This window comes from Centruroides vittatus, unplaced genomic scaffold (assembly GCF_030686945.1).
Source record: "Centruroides vittatus isolate TY-2023 unplaced genomic scaffold, ASM3068694v2 contig_329, whole genome shotgun sequence".
Taxonomy (NCBI): domain Eukaryota; kingdom Metazoa; phylum Arthropoda; class Arachnida; order Scorpiones; family Buthidae; genus Centruroides; species Centruroides vittatus.
Genome location: NW_027122113.1, coordinates 2,678,943 through 2,703,729, shown reverse-complemented (window position 1 = coordinate 2,703,729; position 24,787 = coordinate 2,678,943). Strand labels below are relative to the sequence as shown.

Genomic DNA, 24,787 nt, shown 5'->3' with positions numbered 1-24,787 from the left:
TTATAAAAGAATTTCCATTTTTATTCACATTGCTTAAAAATATTATTGATAAGTGTTACAAAAAAAGTTTCATTGTTGCATATTCTTAATCTTTGACATATGAAGAATTTATATTATACAAATATAATTACAAAATGTAATATATAGACAATACTTTGATCTTGTTATCATATTTTTTTTAATGTGAATTTTATTACTTCTGAGTAATCAGCCCTAATAGATATCAGAAGGAGGTGCATTGCCAAAAAGATTATTCCAGGATATTGGCATCCTCCATCGTTTTAATGCAGAATCCTGAAAACAACAGAAAAAGGTACTTAAATATATAGTATTATAAATGAACAGTCTACAAAAATATTTATCATAGTACATTACAAAAATTTTAATCTTTATAATCTTTCTTTATGTATTTTTTTCATTTTTTTAATGAAAAATATTACAATTTAAAATTAAATGGTTATATAAATTTAATAATTTTTATTTAATTAATAAATAAAAAATTCATATTGCATAAGCAATATTTTATTTTTCCTTTTTTTTTTTGCAATTTCTAAAAATTTTTTTATTTTCCATTGTGAAGCATATTAATAAATCAACAAAATGACATATTAACCCTTTGCGTGAAAATAGAGGTGGTGTTATTTTTAAGGTCAAGGTGGATGGTCAGTGCAGCCCACACTAACTACTACTACTACTACTACTACTAATGTCATTAAACCATTAATTGTTTTATTGTCCTGTAAACAAAAACTCAACTTGATTTTAAGTCAGTACAATTACAATGTTATTTATTTTATTGTACTCAGAAGAATGTTTTCTTTAACATTTATTTTAACAACTAGTTTTTTTAGATCAGATTAATTTTATTTTATAATTGCAGTTTAACCAGCATGCTGGTCTCCCTCAGTTATATGCAACATGCTGGTCAATCCACAAAAATACAATAGGTATGCTGACATACAATACTGACTACAGAAATGAAGCCTGAGAAAGAGGAAAACAGGATATGTGACATGACTGACATTTTCATGGAAATGAAAGTACATAAATAATCACATTTAGAGATATCATGGATAATTGAGAGACCAGATGACAAAAGTGTACTGTATTAGAAATTTATTGCCATATTATTTATAAAATTCAAGAAATATTCAAACCTTTTACAAATCTAATTTATTGAAGTCACAAAAAGGTTGTTATGAACAGAAATTAAATACTTTCAAAGTTTAGCATTTTCAGAGAAATATATTACTGAAAAAGTACCTTTTATAATACAATTCAAAGATCTTGAATTCACCGTAATGCTCAAAATATTGACCATTACTGATCTGGCAATTACTAATCTGACACTAATTTTGACTAGCATAATTTCAAATTTCCCAAATCTTCACATCATCAACTTGTTGCTACTGTTTGGTGGCACTAAAGTGTTACCAAATGTACAATAATTATAGTTTTTGTATGATAAGTTATCATCATATTAGATACAATATGTAATAGTACTTGTATGTTAATGATAAAATGTAATAATTTGACAAGGTGAGAGTTTCTTAATACTTTTGATAATATTTACATATTTTTAATTATTTATTCAGTAGAACATCTTCAAATACATCATCAAATAATAAATATAGGAATTAATCTATTATCTCTGTGAAATAAAGAAAACATCACTGACAATGTGGCAACAACACTAATTGTCAGTAGTCCAGTCATTCATGGGAGACAGCTGAATGATTGAGTGGTTAAGGTATCAGCTTACTGTTCTGGTGAACCCAGGAAGAAATCTGGATTGGTCATAAAAACCTCAAGAATTTCTTAGGAGTGGGCAGCCCCATCCTAGATATGATAGGTAATCTCCTTTCCATTTGGCTTGATAAAAAGGTCATCTATATAGCCCACTGGGCAGGTAGAGGGAAAAAAACAAGCAATCATCTATTTGGATTCTCCACATTAAATGTGAGCATATAGATAAGTGCTTATTAATCCATGATTAAGTTAAAAAATTTTATTACTTGTTTATTATGTGAAATATGTCTGAAGCACAAAATCAAGATTATGTTAAAGACAAAATTACATTTGAAGATTTTAATGAAAAAGAATAATCTCAAATATCTTAATTTTGTTTTACTAATAAATACTTTCCTTTGTTTTAACTTTGTTTTCTTTGTTTTATTAATAAGATTTATACTCTTTCATATTTATTCATGTATATATTTGTACTCTTTCATATTAATAGTTACATAACTTAATTTCATTATTATGTAACTTTAATTTTCTTTAAAATGAATGTTAAATACAAGTGTAAAGTTTTAATTTCAAAAGTTATTTACTTACGAATTTCAGCCATTCATTTAATTGTTCCACGACTTTTAGGGCATCAGGAATATTGTCCCCTTCTGAACAGTTTTGTATCAAAACTATGATAGGAATTTTTTCTCTGAAACTAATTACATTTACAGATTAGACTTAGAAATTAGACATAAAAACAGCATAAGCTTTGAAAATTGTGTATAATTTCTTATTTTATTTCATGAATTAATAAAAAATTAACCTAAATAATAAATTTATAAGAATAAAATGAAACAAATTATTACACTCCTTTTATTTTATAAAAAAAAAAACAAAATGAAACAGAAAATCTTATAGCCTAAACTGTAAAAATTAATGAAAAAAGTATATATATCTATATTGTAAAAATTAATAAACTACATTACAAAAAATAATTTTTTTAAAACTCCACCCTTTTAAAAATTCTGCTCAGAGACTTTAATACAATAATAAGTTGGCAAATTTATAACTAAAAAAAAAAAAAATACTCTTTTAATATGAATGCTGAATTAAGTTAAATAAAATATTTAAATCAGTAGTCATAGTTAAATTTCAAAATTTACTATGATGCCAAATGTTTTAAAAAATTATGCACTTTCAAATAAGAAATTAAAGAAATTTTTATAAAATGCACAAAAAGAAGTTAACTTTTTAATTTGAATGTTTGCAATATCTATTATATTTTTTACTTACACAGATAATACCTTAAAATTAATTTTAGGAAAAAATAACTTTAAAAATGGAAAATACAGAGAATCTTTATTATCATCACAGTTTTTAGATTTTATTATTTTGTGCATATTCTTCCTTTCTCCTTTACAGATTATCCTTCTCCATAAGATGAATCCTACAGATCCTGCTTTTGCTACCTTGCTAAACTGCCCTATTTGTTACAATCTGATACAACCTCCAGTATACCAGTGTACTAAAGGCCAAATATTCTGTTCTGAATAACGTATGCCTACAGGTTTTGTCCAAAAAGCCGCCTATAGATCTTGCTATAGCCCAAAAACAAAGCTACTACAGACTGAAATGAGGAGGTAATATACAGACCAACACCCTAACCATCAGCCACAGTGATATTGAATGGCCATCACCTTTCGGCAACATTCTCCCACTGCATGAATCCTTTCTGAGAACCCCAAACAGAACTCATAGTGCTGACCTGCAAGTGTACATGAATGGATCACGATACGATAAAGGAGTAGGCTGTAGCTACATCATCTATGTGGAAAATAATGAGATTTCTCACCAAAATTCCATTTTCACTGTGATTGAACTATTTTTCAGGCAGAGATGTGGGCCATCAATATGGCAGTAGATCTTATCAACACTAACTACAATGGCAAGCATGTTACTATCTTCACCAATTCACTCTCTGTGCTCAATCTTCTCAAGAGCAGAAATCACCATCCAATTGTTGAAAAAGTTAGAAAAGATATTCAATCATCTACATGCACTTTTCACATCTCCTGAGTCAGAGCACACCAGGGGAAAAGGGCAACGAGAGAGCGGATGCATTGGCAAAGGAGGCTGCTGCAGATGAATCCCTCTCCATTTTCTACTGCAAGATGAGTAAACATGCACTTTAACTACTTGTGGAAAGAGACTCTAATCCAATGGCGGCATAGTTGGGATCAATATAGAGAACACTTAACTTACAGCTTCATTCCGAATCTTGAAACATTTCTACAAAAAGAATGGTACATCCCCAACTACTATAACTCACAAATCTTTATGAACCACGAGAGATTTGCAGCCTACCTGGTCAGGTTTGCCCATGGCACTTCTTCACTCAGCCTGACTTGCCACTGCATTACTTAAATGACTGCATTATGTTGGATTGGCACAAATTTGAATTACAACTTTTACTTCAGGAACATGGAGTGGGTGGCCATGCAGCCCATCTGATATCTGGAGAACGTGGGAAATATTCCTAGCTTTTGACAACCTTACCAGGAAAATTAACCAAGTCACGCACAATATCACCTTCCAATAGGTGCGCCCCAAGTGCTTATTTCTTTCTTGTATCAGAGTTACAGAGTTACAGAGTAGGGGGCTGTCTGGAAGACTTAGCCCGGCGAAGAACGGGGGGAGAAGGATGAGAGAGGGGTATAGGTGGAAAGTAAGGAAAGAAGGGAGTGGGAATGGGATCACTTGAGATCTTACATTGCAAGTATTTATGAAAACAGTAATAAAATACATACAAACTACCAATTTGGCGGAGATGAATGTTGGTACACTTACATACAATATATGCAATCAGTACAGCGAGTCACATAATCCAATAATACAATGTAAGAAAGGAAGTAATACAGGAAGAAAATGCATGTACAAGAAGATTAAAACTGTAATTTACAATGAGAACAAAACAACAAGAGTTTAATGGCTAGTACATGCATACACAGTATGCTGTAAGCCAATACATGAACGTGTACAATGAAGACAAATTGAAACAGAGATACAACATTACACAGTACACAAGAAAGACACATTCACATACCACAGAATGTGAGAGTTTATAAACTGTCCATGGTTGAGAGGCCAACAAGCTTTTTCCGCTTGTCCCTTAATAGTGGGAATAGTATCCCGCTGTTGTAGTTCAGATTGCAGGCTGTGCTGAAGTCTGTGTTGCCCGGAATATGCTGCAGGATTCGATGAAAGTCACTAGGTGCCGGTAAGCCTCCTTGTCCGCACAGAGAAAATCGAGTTGAGGTGGCCAGTTTTGGCCCTTTTGTATACAGTAGACAAATAAGTCATGCCGTTCTGCATCATAGTGCAGGCAGTCAATTAAAAAATGAAACACATCCCCCAAGGAGACACCATCACAGTCACAGGAATTGCAGTTGCTCTTCCCAAACCGATGTAGATAATAAGGAAAGTTTCCGTGCCCGGTCAGACACTGAGTAAGGCTATAGGTGGGAGATATGTGGAAAAGCTGTTGCCGGCTTTTCACCGATGGTAGGAAGCGGAAGGTGGTACGCCCAGTGGTAGATGCAGTCCATTCAGACTGCCAAGCGGACAGAGTCTTCTTCTGAAGATAGCTATTTATGTAGCTTATAGGCACTGTGTTGAAGGAAGGTGAGACATCTAGTGTGGCTACTCTTTTTGCTAGCTTGTCTGCCCTTTCATTCCCGCTGATGCCATTATGACCTGGAACCCAGCAAAAGAAAGCATTCCTCCTTCTTTTGAGGTTGTTGATAAGATGTCTTACCTTGACCCCTGTTGCGGTACACTTCTGTGTGCCCTTTATCACATTTAGGACGTATCTGCTGTCAGTGAGAAATTGAAAATTCCCTTTTAGGGTTTTTAGTTTTGCCGTTATTGTTGTTAGGGCTTTACACATTGCCCAGAGCTCTGCTTGATTGTTGGAGCAATGGGCTTGTAGCTTATAATATTCCTCATGAACAACTGTGTTGGTGGTATTGTTTCTCACAATAAAAGCTGCCCCTGTCCCATTCTCATTTTTTGCTCCATCGGTATATATACTCCAGTTCACATCTGCAATGTTTTCGTCGTCCTCTTTGTGTATCAAGGTGATGTTGCTTTCGGCAGGATGTTGTCCCACCTCCACACCAGAATGGTACGTATCAACATCGTAGGTGCCAATTAGCTGAAGTAATTCCTGACAGCTGTCTGGATAGTCATTCTTGTTGATTATGTCCTGTGAGTTTTGTGTGTTCTCTCCCATCCTTTGAGGTAAATCCTTATTTAAAAGGTTCCACTTCCAGACAATGTTGTCTATTTTAATATGAATGGGGGTCAGGTTGGCCAAGACCAACAGGGCATCCGTAGGTGCTGTACGGTATGCCCTGCAGATCCGAATAGCAAAACCTCTTTGCACTGATAGTAATTTTCGTTTATTATGGATCAGGCTTGCCTTCTTGCCCCAGATCTGGGTAGCATACAGAAGTGATGGTTCGATTGCTCCTTTATAAATTATGCTACATTGTTTAGCTCCTAATCCCCAAGTATTGCGTGCAATGTAATATAGACTGTTAGCCTTTTGTTTAATCTTTTTGCAAAGTTCCTCTATATGATATTTCCAGCTTAAAGTTAAGTCGATGATGACTTCCAAGTACAGTACCTCAGATGCAAAGTGATTTTAATTTTGTTTCTGTTAATATAAAGGCAAAGAGGGCGTTGTAGTTGCTTACGTCTTTCCTTTTTCGTACAGACAAGGGCTTCACACTTTTTAAAATTTATAGGAAGCTTATGCTTCTCGCTCCAATTGTAAACTTCATGGAGGATTTCATTGCCTTTACTTTGTAAAATATTGCTATTTTGATGTTTAATCATTATGATCGTATCATCTGCGAAACCTTGGAGCCTAATATCTTGTGTACTTGGAAGTGTTTGGAGCAGATCGTCATAGGCTAGGTTCCATAAGCCCTCTTTCTTGTAACAGCCAGCCGTGACAGAACACTGTGTACGTTCATCAAACTGACTGAACTTTACAGATTTGTTATGATTTTGCGATTTTCCAATGTGCGCCATATGTCACACAAGAACCTTGTTACATTTCCACTCTTAATCTTATTGTTCCTTACTGTATGTTAAAATTTCTCTGTAAAACCACTTTTTCTGTTATTATTCCCAGTAATGCCCACAGTGGAACTGGGGTATGTACTTTATTGGTACCAAATATTGAATGAATGAATGAATGTCGGCCTAATATATCCAGATGTCACACCTATAAAGAACCTCTAGATCAAATCTGCAGCTTAATTGTAGAGCAGATTGCCCTGATTATCTGATCACCCTGATCCTTCCAATCTTTTGGATGTCCTGAGACTCTCCACAAAGAGAACTGATAAACTCATAAAGAACTATGTACTTTTAAACCTCTTCCCTGCCCTTTCCATACAACCAACTGTTCCTGGGAGGGAGCCTGATCACATCTCCATGATCATATCACAATAGCACATCCTCAAGTGATAACATCAAATCAATCTTCTATCTTATTTGTGAAAATAGACACCCAGACACCTGGGGTCACCTGGGCCGCTATCTTAGAGTGCAATCTCCAAAAATTCCTCATATTGGCTTATAAACAATATTCTGACAGACCCTCCCTCATTATAACAGTTTTCTTCCTGGAAAAACCATTGCTCAATACTAAATTTACTTATAATATCAAATTTAAAAGAGGAGATCATACATTACAGTGGACTTCTATTGTCCACGAGACTTACGGAGATCCACCCAATCCTTCACCTAATCCTATTCCTTTTTTAGAAATACCCCTCAAACTTATACACTCCTTTAGCACTCACAACTTCAAATTTATTCTTAATATTTCCCTAATTCTAGATGACCAAAGCTAATGAGTAGTGGAACCCCACTCCCGACCTCCAACACATTCTACTGGCAATTAAGTCAATACAGACCTCTACAGTCTACCATACTTTTAGCCCACTCACAGAGGCAATCACAAATGCTCCCGGCAACTATCATCTTGCCAATTGGATACACTTGTCCTCCTCAACTTGAAGAAGCATATCAAGAAGTCAATCGCACCCAACAGCAAACCCAACTAGAACAGACCAAACCAAGAGACCAAATACTACCACGCCTCTCAAACACCTTTATTTCATACTCCACCACCCTCCCAACAAACCCAACCACCTTTCCGCCCTTGTCACAACTCTAACAATAATCCTTAATTTTCAAATTGCTATTTGACTTACTAACATTCATCAATATAATATCTATACATCCAATATAATCTATTACATCCATTGTACAATATTTACCTCATCCAAAAAAAAACAAACAAACAATTATTCCATTGTATATAGTTTTGTTAAATAAATATCTGTATTTACTCTTATTCTTGCATCATTGTGGTTTTGTTTTGACCACTAACCATAAGAGAGAGAGAGAGTAAAATTCTGGTCTGTAAACAAAACATGCACCTCAGAAATAATCTGTGACAATCTATATGCACATTTGTACACAATAATAAAAATGTAACCTTTGATTTGATAATATTAGATGACCTGGAAAATTTCTACACATGGCTGAAACTTTCTACACTCACTACATCAAGTAATCAATTAGTCTGGATAAAAGTACATAATATTAACACAGGACAGCACTTTCCATAAAAATTCCAAAAAATTCTTTTCCAAATTCATAAAAATTTCATGTTTTCTAGGTTTTCCATGATTTCTACAAAGTCTGTTTCTACTGAATTTGAATAAAGATTATTAAATAGTATTCCAATTGAATAACTATTCCAATTATGACTCAATTATTATTTTGAACCAATTAAAATTTTCTAAATCTTAATGAAGAAAACAAATTTACCACTTTTCATAAAACAGTTTTGTGATGCCTGCTCCAGGCAAGTGTAATTCTCCATCAGGTTTTACTTCATGAGTTTCTGGATCTTTGCATTCTAAATATTTCCAGTTCAACTTTTGAATTAAGTCATCTTTAATAGAATTTTTATCCTCTGGTAAAGAAAGAAGAAAAAATGGAGTACTGAAAATAAAATAAAATACATTTAAAAGTCTTTTTTTTTTACATTAGCATTAATATTATATTATTTAATTTAAAATACAAGTTAAAAAATTACATTCATCTCTATATAATTAAAAAAAATTTAAAACTTTAATGAAAAATATTAATACTAAAATAATTCTTACATGCCGTTCCAAATACTTTTGAGTTTCTGATAATGATTCCCAGAAGCTCAAAAGTACTTGGGACTGTACGTAAGGATTATTTTATATCAATTTATAAAATCTGTCACAAAGTAATATTATAAAAAATGAAAATTTTGTACATTATAGTAACTTCCTTATTCATGGTTTCAGTTACCTGCAATCAACTGTAATCTAAAAATATTAAAAGGAAAACTCTGGAAATAAACAATTTACAAGTTTTAAATTGCACATTCTTCCAAACAACATAATGAAATTTTGTGCTGTCTTGAGTCATGTTCAGTATTGCAGAACTCTTGCTAAGTCTAGTTATGCTGCATTGCTGAATTTATTTCAAACTCTTCTCAACTCCTCCTACTGCTAGAATTCTAACTAATTCAATCAGTTTCTTTTGTCTATGCTAACTTCTACTCGAAGGTTTTTGACACCCTTCTGTAGGGTAGTACTAGTGTTGTCACTGTTTTTGTTTCATCATGCAGTTTGCAAGACAGCTGCTTGTGCTGACCAAATATATATATTTTTTTTTTATAAAGGTCATAAAATTATTGTAATTATGATAATTTTGATCATTGTTAATTTAAAATTGTAAGTATATATTTATTCTGTGTCTAGAAAATCAGAAAATCCATAAATCTGGACAACTTTTGGTTCCAAGCTTGCTGGATATTTGGCCCAGTACTGTAATAATAATTTAACTGTAAAAAGATATTAAATTAAACAGAAAAATAACTTGAAAAAACTTCATTAAAATAATCTAATCATAAAAAAAACATATATATCAAATCGTCATCTAACTCAGTCTCTTAAATTAGTTGATGTGGCAGACCAATTTCTGAGATTTTTGTCATATTACTGTATTAATGCATTAAATGCAAGAATGCACTTTAATTGTATTTTTAAATTTAGTTATGTATATATTGCAAAAGTATGACATAATTATTACTATTATAATATCTATTTCCAAGAACATATTATTATTAAATACAATGTTTTCTTTCCTGGAAACTCTGCCAACCAGTAACCAATGAGATTCACAAATTGATATGGGTCCAAATCACCGTTTTGGATAGCACTGATCTAAATCATAGGAATATATTTAAAATTTTTTGTTAATATAATTAATGTTTACCTCATATCTGATGGTGATTCAAACTGAGATAATTTACTTGATAATAAAATAACCTTCTTAAAATTACATTCTTTAATCCAATTTGCCATAAGTTTGACATACAATGATCTCTGATTCTAAAATAAAATAAATTTTATTATAATAATGGAAAATTAAAAAAAGGTTCTATATCAATATTAAAATCTATTTACAATTTTCTTACTCTTAACCTAACTAAAAGCAAATAAATTTCTTAACAGAAACATTAGTGTATTATAATTATATTTCTATAAAGTTAAAATTTAGCTAAATTCTTTTCAAGTTATTTTATTCTTCATTAAGAATAAAGTCTGTTTTATTAATACATTTGATAGAAATAATTATGTTAAAATTCTACAACATAACTTATAACAAAACATCGTAATTCATTTTTTGAATAATTTTCTATCAAAATAACAAGCTACATATAATCATAATTATTATCATTATAATTAATTAAAAAGTAATAATTCTACAGGAAAATTGATCTTTTACAATTATTTCTATTTAAAAAAATATAAATATAAAGCTAAATATAAATGTACAGTACATATAACTATACTATAAATCAATTTCAAGAAGGAAATTTGTGAAATAATTTTTATATATATCTACTATTACATCAACTCAGTGGCGTAGCGTGGGTGTCAGCCGCCCGGGGCGGAGGAAAATTTCGCCGCCCCCTTATTTAGGTATTTTTACAAGATATTATTATTTATTGTGAAATTTTGCCGCCCCCGCTACACTACGCCATTGCATCAACTATAAATTTACATGATTGGCAACAAGTATTATTGCAAACTTATAGTGATGTAGCTCAAAAGTAAATACTTTTTCAGAATATTATCTCTCTTGTTTTTTAAAGAAAGAATATTTACTTTGAAAATAAAAAAATATGTGATTTCAACAATATACAAAATCTGTATATACCAGTATACCTTGCCTTACGTCGGTAATTGGTTCAGGAGAGGCGACGTAAGTCAAATTTATTTGTGTAGTTACGATGTAAGTCAAAACTACAGTGGAAAATGCCAATAATAAGCACTTAAAGACCGCTAAATAAGATGACAACACAGAAACACAGATGTTTTCATGTTTCGTGCTCTAGGATTCATGATGATTATATTAACATTTACTGTAAATGTACATATTTTAATATGATTTTATCTGCTTTTAACACTTTTCTAGTGATATTACGACTTCAATATTTGTGGCAGATGGATGTAAAGTCGAATAAAATGACTTAAACTTGATTTTTATTTTTCCATATACTTTTTTGACAAACGACGTATAATCGAGAACGACGTAACTCAAGGTATACCTGTATATTGAAAGCAAAAGTTCCATCATTGCCACACAAAAACAACAAAAATTTTTGAACCCTTAATTACAATTTTTAAAATTAACTGTAACTCTTTTTTCTTTTGCTACTTAACTATAGAAATTGTTTTAGTGTTGTTTTGCACAGAAGATTATTAAAATAAATTAAAATATGATTTTTTTTAGTAATTTCATTAATTTTTGTTTTATAAATTTGCCTACTTTTAAAAATTTTTATAGTAAGTGAGTAAACATTAATTGAACTATCTAGTATAAATTTTAAAAACGAAGAACTTTAAAATAGAAGACACAAATATAATAATGGTTTGTCTCTATTAAATTAAATTTTATTTTTAAAAAACTAAAAAATAAACTATCTTCAGTATTAAGAACCAAAATTGACTCAAAATCACACCTTAATCACAAGTACTTTCAATAATTGTCACATAATCATCATCAGGTGGACCAATAGTAAAATTGCCATTAGGCAAACAAAGTATAAAATTGTTGTACACTTTTGCCACCATTAGTTTGAAATTTATACTCTCATATGTTTGCTTTTTTAAATCTGTTTTTTTAATTGTTGTTTCTAAGCATTTTTATTTGAGTTACATTTATTTATATATTTATGGTTTGCCTTAACTTTAACATTAATCTCATACTATGTAAAAATCAAAAGTGTATTGCTTTTAAATTTGAAATGTTATTTTATTTCTGTCCTGTTCACCTGATGACAATAATGTGGCAACTTATAATCAAAAATACTTTAGATTAAAGTGTGACTTTTTAGTGAATTTTGATTATCAACACTGAAGAGAGTTTATTTTTCTCATAATGACAACATATTTGTATGGTCTGTAGTATGTTTAAATTTTATTTTATTTTACATTACAGTAGATCATCGATTATCCGACCCCGATTAACCGACCGCGTTCTAGTCGGCAAATTCAAATGTCCGCTAGTGATGTGGCGCTACAATATTTTGTTATGTCTTGGCTACTTTAATATTATTTTTGTTAAATTTTTGCATGTTTTAGCTGGCAGCACTGGCTCAACCATGAAAGGGAGGCTAGTATTTAAACCAGGCCTAATACACTATACTAATAATGTATTTTTTTCATACTTTTCGGTTATCCGACCAACCCCAGTCCCCAATTGAGTCGGATAATCGATGCTCTACTGTATATGCATTTATATTTCCCTATTTAATTCTGTAAGTATACATTCAAGCATTTAACATTAAATTAGTAGACATAAATATTGAAAATTTGAAAATTTAAAACTGTTTTAAATTAAGTCTGAATGATCAAGGTGGCATCATGAACACTTATTAATGTTCCAAAGTTTCAATTTAATGTTATATTCAAATTTTGACAGATCTGAGCTGGAATTTAGGGCTGAAAATATTTATCAGAAATAAATCATATCCAATCTAAAATAGAGTTAAATTCTTTATTTAGTCAGTTTATTTTTATGATCTCAGTATTTAACACTTTTTTTTTGTTATTTTTCAATTTTATTTATTTATATTTTAAAATCTAATTTACAATTAAATAAAATAACTTTATTTTAGATTGCAGTATTCACAAATAAATCAAGAAATATTTACTTAAAACAATAAAGTTAACATGTTTAACATCTAAGTTATTTTTGAGTATATAGTAATAGATTAGAACATGTAGTTACAATGAGAATTTACAGTTTTTAGTTTAAGAAATAAAAAGGCATACATTTCTGAGACCAAGAAATTAAAAGTACATAAAATTTCAATTATTGAAAAATCATCACGTAATATTTCATTATATAAGAAGTATTTTCAGGTCTTTGGAAAAAATATTAAAGGAACATAGGAAGGATAGTGCTTTCAATAAATTCTCATTTTACCAGTAAAATAAATTTCATGTAAACTATATTGTTAATTGGAAAGAGGACTCATTACTATTTCATTTACAACTTGCTCTTCTATTCAGAGTAACAGAAGATGTTAGTGTGAGAATCGGGGGTTAAGCAATGAGACTTACCCGGTTTCCGATGATGGAAAGGTGAGTCCCGCTCATGGAGTCAGTGGATGGCACTTTAGGAGGGCAAAAAGAAAGTCTCGAGTGGGAGGTCGCGGATAAGTCAATAAGGTGTTGGCCGTGTTCGAGTAATCACACATATTCAAGATATTAAACCAATTTAATAGAGACACTATTTAAAAGGTACAGTACATATACTAGTAATAACAACAATAATGATAATAGTAATAATAATAAAAGTAATAGTGATAACAATAATCCTTAACAGAATTGCTAATAAGGCAGTTAGCGGGGTTACATTGTACATATTCGCGATCAGAGAGAGGCTTTTAATCCCTTTTCTCTATCTATTCTTATCTAGACCTAGATCAACTCAGGGAAGGGAGAGAGTTCTACGTAATAAGTGAAGTATTACCTCGCTATCTGTTGTTGTTGGCGTCAATCAGTGTCAAAGGGACGAAGGATGAAAGCTGGTCAGACCTGGTCTAATATCCTTGATGTCATCCTCTCTAATGAAGGTGCGAGCCCTTTTTATACCAAATTCAAGGGGGTAAGAACTGTCATACTGTCAGGATTTATACCCACACCTGTTGGTGTGTTCAAAAAGGAAAAAGGGGGTTTCAGACCCTCGCATCACTCCCCTCTTTCTTAAAAACCACACTATCTCTTTAAAGGTTAATGTGTGTTTTTACTGAATGAATTATCTGTTAGCTCACCATGGCTACACGACTCATGAAAACTCAATAAGAAATTATCTGTGTTTCGTGCAGATGTCCTCCACATGATATATCTGTTTGTTTTTTTGGAGGGATAGGAAAGCGCGATCCTGGGTTAGAATAATTTAATATTGGCTTCCATCCGCTACAGGTTTGACAACGTGGGGGAAGGCTGTCGAATAAGACTGTCAATATGAAACTTGTTCACTCTCTCGAACTAGTATAATCTGTGGTTGTTGACTCTTCCTCTCCTACAATCGCATGGACAATATTAATAAGCATCACACTTGACATTAACATTAATAGTAAAAAGGTGGTGCCGGGAACTGATATACAAAGGTCCGGGCACGTTATTAGTAATATCAATCATGAGTTTGTGGTTAGTTTATATAGAATATATTTTTATGTATTATACAAATATAATGGTTACTATAACACTAAACAGTAAAAAGGAGGTGCCGGGGAACCACTACATTATAAACCGGGCACATTAAAATTTCAAGATTGACACCATTGATTATTGGTTAACGTACAACATATAGCACAACTTATCCTGGGTTCCTTAACTACTAAAGGCAAGACGACATCATGTGTTACAGTTTCAGGTTGTTCGTCATAAGCTGAGATTCGATCAGTTCCCTTGGTTATTGAGCAAGGCTTCAGTTGCTATAATAGTCAAACAAAACAATGGTAGACTAGACTTTGGGCCATGTAGGGATACCAACAGAGAGACGACTGTAGGCGAGATGCGAAGGGAAAGTTCTGAGGGACTGAAATCTTGATGATCACAGTTTCATCATGGTTCGATGAACAGTCGAAGACAAGTCATTCTATATGCTGGTAGATTCGAACATGCTGTTATTCGTATACAGTTCTGGAGTGGTTCATTGAGATGAAGCTTTGACTTAGAGTTTGGTCACTAATTTCCCTTTTACAGAATTATTTTCACGGTTTTTTCCTCTTTTCCTCTCTCTTTTATAGGTATATACTCATATATATACACACATGTATATACACCTATACATACATACATACACATGCATAATTGGATGACCCTTGGTGGGAATCAGAGATTCAGCTACCCAGATCATTGATTACTATAACAAGGTTAAACACAAAGAAGCCAAGAGCCATGACCAGTGCATAGGATACAATTGTGAAAATGGGTCGTATAAAGTGGATTAGACTAACTGTAAGATTGATGCAAGCGAATTGAAATATCAGGCAAAGCAAATAAACATCATCTACCGCTGTTGCAAGATTACAATTATGTACTGTACCTTGACAGCCCAGTGAGACGCATCCATTCCTATTATTTATGTTTACTGTCAAGGGCGAATTTGTCGATTGTGTTGTTGGTTACACATTACCAATCGAGTGATCCGTCTAAGAGGAGAAGCTGATCTTCTCTGGCGATGTCCTTCCGATTGTGCAGGAGACAATTCATTGAAAGCATTGCTGTCATCAGATGTCAAATATGGCTCAAGTGTGGAAAATTCCAATGGGATACTGTGTGGGTCTATTTTGTTATGGCGTTCGTGTTCTTGTCTGGCTATGTTTCCCTGACTAAGCAGTTGAATCAGTTGGGCTACAGAGGATATTTGAAGCATGCATTCTATATTGAAGGTGATAGTGTGAGGATGCTATCGTGTTTCCTCTGCCGCCATAAGGCGTCTCCTCCACTCCGCGGCACATAAAAGACACGCCTCCTGAAGGTTGGCGGGTCCAGGTTGGTCGTTAATTTCAGATGTCATCTGAAAAAGGATTGTATACAAAATAGAATATTAGGTAAATTTAAATAAGTTATTATGTGAAACTTAATAGAATTCAAAAACGGAATCGTCTCCTTCTTTTCAGTAGAGGGGGTGATTAATCATCTGATGAATCATCGGATTCTGAGTCCGAGGATGAGTCTGCGGGTGATGCTGTAGGTGACGTGGAAGGGAACGTATTTCTTCTATACACTTGCCTTCTTGTTCCGATGACGGGGAAGGATATAACAACTCCAGAGCAAAAGCAGAGTATTCCTCTACTTCATCTATGTCTACATGTCCCGCAGCTACATACTGTCCCATCTGTTGAACCCATTGCTGTTGGGTTTCAATCTGATATCTAATAGGAGAGTCCACTCCATAACCTACGGGGAGAACGGCCATGGTTAATGGCAATTCCCACTTGTTCTGCCAGGAGTTGTCAATGGCCTCTACCATGCGAAGGAAGGCCTCTCTAGCCGTTTCCAGGTCTATTTCTCCTCTGGTCGGAAGGGTTCTGGGATCAGACGTTCCTTCTCCCGGGTCCATTACCTTGTCTTTCTAAATATAGGTTACACATGGTTAATATTAATTAATCAATAGGTCCGACATAGGATCTAACCTAAACTGACATTTTAATATAATTCTACCTACTAATACAATATCGAGTATGCATTTACAAAACTGACTCAAAGGGGTAAGAACAATCGTTCTTTTTATTACGGTTGTTCTCCCTTGCATTTTGAGTAAATTAGAAACAATAAGCCTGGCTTTTCCTCAGTTTGTGAGGGTTAGAGTCAGGCTGAGAATTAGCAGTGGGCGTAACCTCGACATTGGAAATGGTAACGTCCCCTTGAATAGTTTCCCTCTTAACCTCTTGGAGGGAAATATCTTCCGTTTTCACTGGACTTCTTCCACAAAATGATTTAGTACGTCTTTTTTTCTGAAGGAAATGACAAAGGGTTAATACGATGCAAATGATGTGACGCCAGGTACTTGTTGTTGTACAAAGTAAGCGATTCAAATCATAGGTCGCTTCTTCGCTAGCTCTATCTGCCAATTTAATGTCTAAGTCCGATTGCATCTTCAATTCCACTTGAGTATGGGGGTCCTGTAATTGTTTCTGGAGAAGTCTCAACTCTGTTTCACTCAGGATGTGTTCGATAGGCGGTACTACAAATGTCGCGCTATCTCAGTTTGGATCTTAGATCGCATATGAAAATGGGAGGTGAGAACAATGCCTGGCAAATTTCCTACACATGCATTCGGTAACTTTAGAATCCCTGTATTATTTAATTTTGTTATTGTAGAGGGGGATGAGGAGGATCTCTGCTGTCGGGAGGAACACTTGACAGCTAATAGGAGTGGCGTAGGGAATACACCCACATTCCCTGTTCGTCCACTCTTTTAAAAATCGGAACATAATTTAAGACAATCTGTCAGGAACAAAGTTCTTTGACCTTCGGTTCATTTCCGGTGTGTAATGAGTATTCACAACTATATTGAGGCACTCTTCGTATCGATATGTCTACTGAGCAGATAGAAAACTGAGCTGTTTTACAAATAGTCAATTCGTGCTGTTGCAACAGCATGAACGATTGTCTATCCATAGATAAAGCTATGATAAGATACCCAGTTTTGAAATAGGCATAGGCTTTTAGCAAAGGAATATACACAGGAAATTTTACAATCTCATACATGTCGAAGTATCCGCTCGGTGTTCTCAAAGGTATTTTTGCAAAGATTCTCAACCTTCCAGGTAGAGCTACAGCAATGGTGGTGATCCATTGGTAGTATTTACAAAGTGTATCTGCATTGATCAGTTTGATCATTGCATATCCTTCTGGAAGTTGGAGTTGTATTTCTTGGAGAGTGTGTAACATCACTGCCCAGGTTATAAAACAGGAGCTTAATCTTCCTCGTTCTAATATATCTATGGCTTCTGTAATTTCTACGAGCTGCATATGGAATTGTTGTATAGAAAATTCTATTGCTCTAATTACTACTTTGAATGCTAAGTTATACCTATACATCCTTATTAATTCATCAAAGTTTTCTTGCCTTCGAACTAGTACGTTTATCTGTTGCCTATTGGTCTTGCTAATTTTAAAAGTATCGTTTAGCAGTGTTGCTTGTGATCAAAGCAAATGAACAATGCCTTCATTAACTTGTTTTATTTGGGTGATTTCTGCATTCAAATTTTCTATATCCTCTGTGGTAGCGGTACCAAAGAGAAATTTCAGAGCTTTACCACCAAAATCAATTAATCCTCTCTTTCTTTTGTTTGCTGAATTACTAGTTACTAAAGCCTTTAGTTCATAATATTCCCTTTGGTAATTGTAAAAGGATGATTTTAACATGTCAAACCCGTTCGTGGGTAAAATCCATCTTGATTTATCCTTCTCCCCTGTATTAGTTTTCTGTTCATGTTGTAGGATCATATTGTCCAAGTACGCAAGGGAATGGTTTAAAAATCATATCTGACGCTCGAAGTGTTTGAAGTTAACATCACTGACCCCATGAGCGGGACTCACCTTCCCGTCGTCAGAAACAGAGTAAGCCACATCGCTTAACCCCCGAGTCTCACATTAGAGTCAAAAAGAAAATCTCTCTATATTTTGTTTTAATTACATGTTTAAAATGTAAAATGAACATGTGTTTTAAAATGTTAAGTTTACAAGAATCACAATTGAAAGAAAATGTTATCAAATAAAAATTCTAGAAGTTTAAACATCTGAAGTTACTTGTTGAAAGTAGATAATATTTTATCAACAAAAAATGTAATATAAGTCAAAGAAATCTAGAAGAAAAAAGTAAGAATTAACTACTGAAAAGTAGAATTGCTATTTAAAGCTTTATTACTGTAAACATAATGCTGTATCAATTAAATTTGGAATGTTAATGCAAGAGAGTTATAGAAACTATCAGATAATGATAAAATAAAGAAAAACTATTTGAACTAAAAGTATGCTTGTTGTTATACTATATTTAATAGTAAGCATACTTTTAGTTAAAATGGATAAAAGCAATACTTAATAAAATGGAAATGGTTAATGTTTCCTATGGTTCCAAGATGGCGGCTAGTCTGATTCTAGCAAGGAAACAGTGGGGACCCACATTCTAACCTAACCTAACCTACTCTAATAACTTTGTTGGTAATAATTATGGTAATTTATTAGAATTGGTTAGGTTAGGTTAGAACGTGCGTCCCCACTTTTTCCTTTCTTCTATTTGCTGGAATCAGAGACAAGCCGCCATCTTGGAACCATAAGTAACATTAACCTTGGAAATATATTCCAATTCATTAAGTATTGTTTTTGTCCATTTTGTTGTATTGATTATTATATTGAGTTCAAATAAATTATATTATATTGAGTTCAAATAAATGAAATAATTTGTTTTATAAAATAAATTAAAATTTAATGCTGACTAAGAAATAAAATTTCAAAAATAAAAAAAAAATTTGATGATAAATAATTTATTTATTTATTTAATTTATTTATTAGGTTCAACATTATAAACCAACTCATTATAAACTTACCATTGCAACTGGAGTCCTTTGCTGAATTATCACAAGGTTTAATTGTGTGTTTTCATATACTGAAACAACAATTAAAAAAAACTATTAGTTTTGAATTTTTCTAATAAATCAGTAATTGGAACAATCAAACAACAGGATTAAAAACAAGATTACTATTCAATAACAAAACAGCATAAACAATGAATTATATTTAAAATTAATCTCAAATTTTAGTGTCTAACTGTTAATAGCACTAATTAGATTTTTTTGGTGAAATATAAAACACTGAATGTATGTTTTGTAAAAGTATACTGTACAATTAAAAGCTTTATTTTTTGAGACAGAAAAATTTAAAGGATTCATTCTAATATTTTATTATGGATAATATTATAATCATTTAATCCAATTATGCAGTTAAAGGCTTTGGTATCTAATGATGATGATATATTTATTTAATTAACAAATTATTATTCACATTTTATAAATTTTTTTTAAAATTCAATTCATATATTTCTTTACTTGCAAATATTGAATTATATATCTGAGAGAATCTTAAAAAAAATGGAATTAATAAAAATTATTGTTTGTTTATTACCTTGACAACTGGTTACTAAATCTGAAGAATTCTCTAAGAATGGATCCAATCCCACTAGAGGCAATATTGTGGAAGAATGAATACGTCCTACACATGTAAAATGTAAATTTTCAAGCAACAAATCAACTGCTAATTGACCAACATTTCCAACTGAAATTACTGGCTGAAATAAAGAAATATTATCCATTATTTAATATTCATATCTTTCAGAATTTAAAAATTTACTAGAATTAAATTTAGAAATTTTCATTCACATTGCACATACTTCTTTAGAAGTCATAAAAAAAAAAATATACAACTGAAAAATTTTTCAAGATATTGGGTCTTATTTTCACTGATCGTCCTGAAAATCACTCAAATCACTTTGCGTTTCACTGATCGTCCTGAAAATCACTGAAATCACTTTGCGTTTCACTGAAAATGTGTCTCCAGTTAGATTTTAAATATGGTATAACAAAGATAAAAGTCCACTATCCAAAAATAAAACAAGCTTAGATTTCGAAGGAGGCTTTTTTATGAAAACATCTATAAATGAGAACACTGCAGTAGCATTTAGAACAATTAAATTTTATTGATCTATTTGTTAATCATCTAACAAAATTAGAAAAAAAATCAAATCTTTCTCAATCAAAGTTTAAGCTCAAACAATAATCATTCACAAATCTGTCCACACAAGTGCATGCAATTGCTGTATTCAGAAAAATCATTTAAAATCAAACTAATTAAAAATTTGTACATTTTTAAATTCATGAACATGCTTTCATAAATCAATATACAGCTTGTGTAATTGAATGCAGTAAATATACACACAGATGAAAAACCAAAACTCCATCAGCAAAAGAATAATTTAATACAGTAGACCCTTTGTTAACCAGAACAAAAGCAACCAGCATAAAATAGAAAAACAATGCCAGTATTTACGATGACAGTAAAACTCCTACAGTGTTAATACTAATTCTGTAATTCAATGAAATAAAAATAATGGTTTTTTTAGAAATAATAAAGCAGAAAGAAGAATACAATTATATCTCTGAATGAGACAGGTGGGACCTTACCAGGCTTGTAGACCATATCCATAGGAGCAAAAACATCAAAGGAACCATTCCTGTATTGTACACATGATCCTTCAAAGATACAGACTATTAAATCAGCCTACTTACATGTCACACATGATCAAGAGTCACATACCTCTGCTAAGACTATTGCTTTTAACTATTTAGCCCATGCAACTATATCAACTTTGTATAGTTTGCAGAGTACTTGATGTTATACAGTTTTAGGAGTGTGAGTACAGTGGAGCTTATCTTCACATGGGCACTGCGGTGCAAGCGACAGCATATGATTACATGTGAAACATCAATCAAGGCAAGTGATAGTGAGTCTTGGGCAATGCCAAGTACAGAGAATTGGCAGTAGTATCAGTACACAAAAAAACTAATTTTTGGAGGTGAATATCTCACCAGAGGGCTCAATTCAAACTCTGAATGAGACATTTGGGACCTTATCAGAGCTGTAGACAGTGGCATGCAGTGACATTTAATGATAGAAAAGCTGTGCTGGCTCTGGATAATCATTGGAAGCATTATACAATAATTTGGTGTATAGCATCCACAAGCTAAACCATGAGAGGTTAGTGCTTTGTAAAGTGCACGCACGAATGCACATGATCTGGAGGTTTTACACCAGTAATCTCCAAACATCTTTGATCACATACCCTAAGACGAAAATAATTATAAGTTGTACCCCTATAAAATAATAAAATTTTCTAAATTTCTACTATAAATATATAATTCATGATAAATTTCCTGATACCCACAATTTGAATTTTTTCTATGTATGATCACAAGTAATTGTAAGCTTACTTTTTTGGAAGGATGACTAAGATCAGACAGTCTGTGGACAGGAAACATATACAGTATTTTGAAGGGAAACTTTGCGTACCCAAAGTATCACTTCAAATATCCTCCAGGGTACATGTACCCCACTTTGGAGACCATTGCTTTACACAATTCAAATATTTTTGCTGTGGAAGCTGTCCCATATTCAATAATACAGTGCTTCCATTGGGAATATGCATATATGAATTTACATTCAAATATACAACAACAATCTTATCATTTTTTTATATGTAGTATAGAAATTTGTAATAAGATACATAATGCAGTTATAATAAAATATTAATTTTAATTAATTCAAAGTATGTTAAAATATGACAATAATCACACGATATGTATTTATATTTTAGAAAATACAAGGGAAGAGGCACTTCCACAGCTTCCACGGATGACACGCCACTAGCTATAGAGTGTACCTAAAGGAGCAAAAAAGTCAAAGGAACCATACCTCTACAAGTAACCCTTTGCAAGACAGCCTCCAAAATCAAGTTGAGTGAGATTGCTAGTTACGTCACTCCACTAAGACTATTGCATTTAACTATTTAAGACTATGCAGGCTTCGAGACTTGACTGTTTGTAGAGTACTTTATATTATATAGTTTTAGGGGAGTGTGGAGGCTTGCCCCTGGGTGCCAAGGTGCAAGCAATAGCAAGCATCGAAGTGCACGACTATACGTCAAGCATCAGTCAAGGCAGGCAATAGCGAGCCTTGACAACACAGAGCATGGAGAATAGGCAGTATACTAACACGTGTTAAAAACTGACCTTTGAAGACAAATATATTGCAAAGGGTCTCATATACAGCTATGGTTTCTTTTTTTACTCATACAGGGGATCAACAATTCTCGGTAGGTGGGTGGGAAACCCCTCATTCAGAGTTTACGTCTTACCGAAAGACTATATATTAAGAACTAAACGCTATTTAACACGTTGACTGCCATCTACGAGATGACTCATAGTTACCGTTTCTGCCTAGGACGCCACCTACGAGTTATATCGTAGTTTGTTTCCTTGCCATATTTGTGCAGCTACGATGTAATTCGTAGTATATCAGTGTAAATATGAATAGATAGCTTCAGGGGCAAGAACAAAAAATCAAGTTTGGCTTACATGAACAGAACATTTATTAATAAATGAACAGAAAATATAATCATAAAAAGTTTATTCAAAATCGAAAGCAAAACAATATTTTTATTGTTTGTGATAATTTATAAAACAGAAATATAAATTTAAACGAACAGAAAATATTATAAAATGTTTATTCAAAATCAAAAGCAAAACAATATTTTTATTGTTTGTGATAATTTTTAAAACAATCTTCTACGCAAAGGGCTGGCTTCTCAAGACAGACTGGACAGAAATAACGCGTTTCTCGGCGTTTTTTAGCTTTGGTACAAATTCGACATGGCTTTGTCAGATGTTGTTTTTTCTGAGTAGATGGGATACTCTGTAAATAGTGAAGCTTCTGCAATTTAATTTTTTTTGAAACTGGTTGAATCTCTTCTCCAATCAACGCTTTGACGAATGCTTCTCTAAACTTTATAAGTTTTATTTTAGAAGAAGTTGCTTTTTGAAAGAGTTTGTGCGCATTATGTATATATATTTCTATAATATGTAATGCAACCTTTTTGGGCCATCTAATAGTCTTTCTTAGAGCTGTGTAGTACGATAGCATTTGATCTGATCGTCAACGCCAGACATTCCATGATTATAATCTCGAATTATATTCGGTTTCATCGAACATTTTCCATTGTGATTGAACACCTCTACCATTTCAACAACGTGCATGTTTGAAATGGTAAGGACTTCTCGTTTGTCTTTCCATTTACATACAGTAACAGGACCATTTCGCTGCCAAATAAACTCCCCCATCCTCACCAAAAATTTTGTCAGATTCTGAATCACTTAGATTAGTGTAGTAATCAAGTTGTTTTTTAGTCAGTGGTCTTTTCTTATCCATTTTGGGATATTTATAATTTGATTATAAAAATAAATAAAAAATAACACTCTCAAAAAAGACGTAAATGTGATGTGCTCGCCTCTATATCCGATTTATTACTAATGAATTTAGACGCACATCTCCGATTGGCTGTAGCGAAGTGACAGGACGAATCGTGTCTGTGCACGAATTAACTCGTAGTTTGGCTTTAGCGAAGAGATTTCTGTTACATAAGCCAACTACGAGATAATTCGTAATACCTTTATTTTAAGAAAAACACATTCTATATGCTATTTGATTATTACTATGTACTCTGATTAGAGTTTTTAATAATATAATATAATTAAATTAAGTTGGCATTTTACAACAGAATCCTAAAAAGTCACGTGGCAGTCAACGTGTTAAATACCGATAACAAAACAAATCGCAATCAAATAACTGTAGTTATTATCATATTTTATTTTTACCATAATCAGAGTAAAATTCGTCCACTTTTTCTCTCGGTGACCTTCGAACGGAAAATAGAAACTTTCCATTTTATTTGCGAAAAGCTTTTGATGTTGATGTTCGATGTGTTTACAACTTGCAAATTTCGTACCAATATTTATACTAGTGTTGCCACTTTGTTTCAATAATAAATATTGAACTTTTCATTATAATATAAAATGAAATTGATATAATATTATTGTTACTGATAAAACAGTGTAAAATAGTTTAAAGATTTTCAGTTTCACTCTCTCCTTTTTAAGTCCTGCTAGAAATAACGTTCCTTTCATGCCATCATGAGCTTGGTTTATGTTGGTCAGACGCAAGATCGTAGATCAGACACGAGGTCCTAGGGTCAGACGTCCTATTTTGGGCCGATAGTCCGGCTTTTGAAAATT

General features: G+C 32.6%; 1 protein-coding gene across 1 annotated transcript; it reads right to left on the bottom strand.

The window, feature by feature from the left end:
• Positions 1-70: 70 nt before the first annotated feature.
• LOC136973784 (proteasome assembly chaperone 2) lies at positions 71-24,517 on the bottom strand. The gene is made up of 7 exons (XM_067268544.1): positions 24,371-24,517; positions 20,070-20,232; positions 19,496-19,554; positions 10,132-10,247; positions 8,644-8,820; positions 2,338-2,446; positions 71-294 (listed from the first exon to the last, which is right to left on the bottom strand). The coding sequence occupies exons 1-7, from the start codon at positions 24,437-24,439 to the stop codon at positions 214-216; spliced, it is 774 nt and encodes a 257-aa protein (XP_067124645.1). The 5' UTR covers positions 24,440-24,517; the 3' UTR covers positions 71-213.
• Positions 24,518-24,787: the final 270 nt, after the last annotated feature.

Excerpts from the sequence above, each read along its gene's own strand:
- LOC136973784 (XM_067268544.1), bottom strand. The coding sequence starts at position 24,439 with ATGGAAAGTTTCTATTTTCCGTTCGAAGGTCACCGAGAGAAAAAGTGG. Across the intron at positions 19,555-20,069 it reads TTTAGTAACCAGTTGTCAAG|TATATGAAAACACACAATTA; the intron begins GTAATAAACAAA and ends TTGTTGTTTCAG. Across the intron at positions 295-2,337 it reads TAAATGAATGGCTGAAATTC|GATTCTGCATTAAAACGATG; the intron begins GTAAGTAAATAA and ends TGTTGTTTTCAG.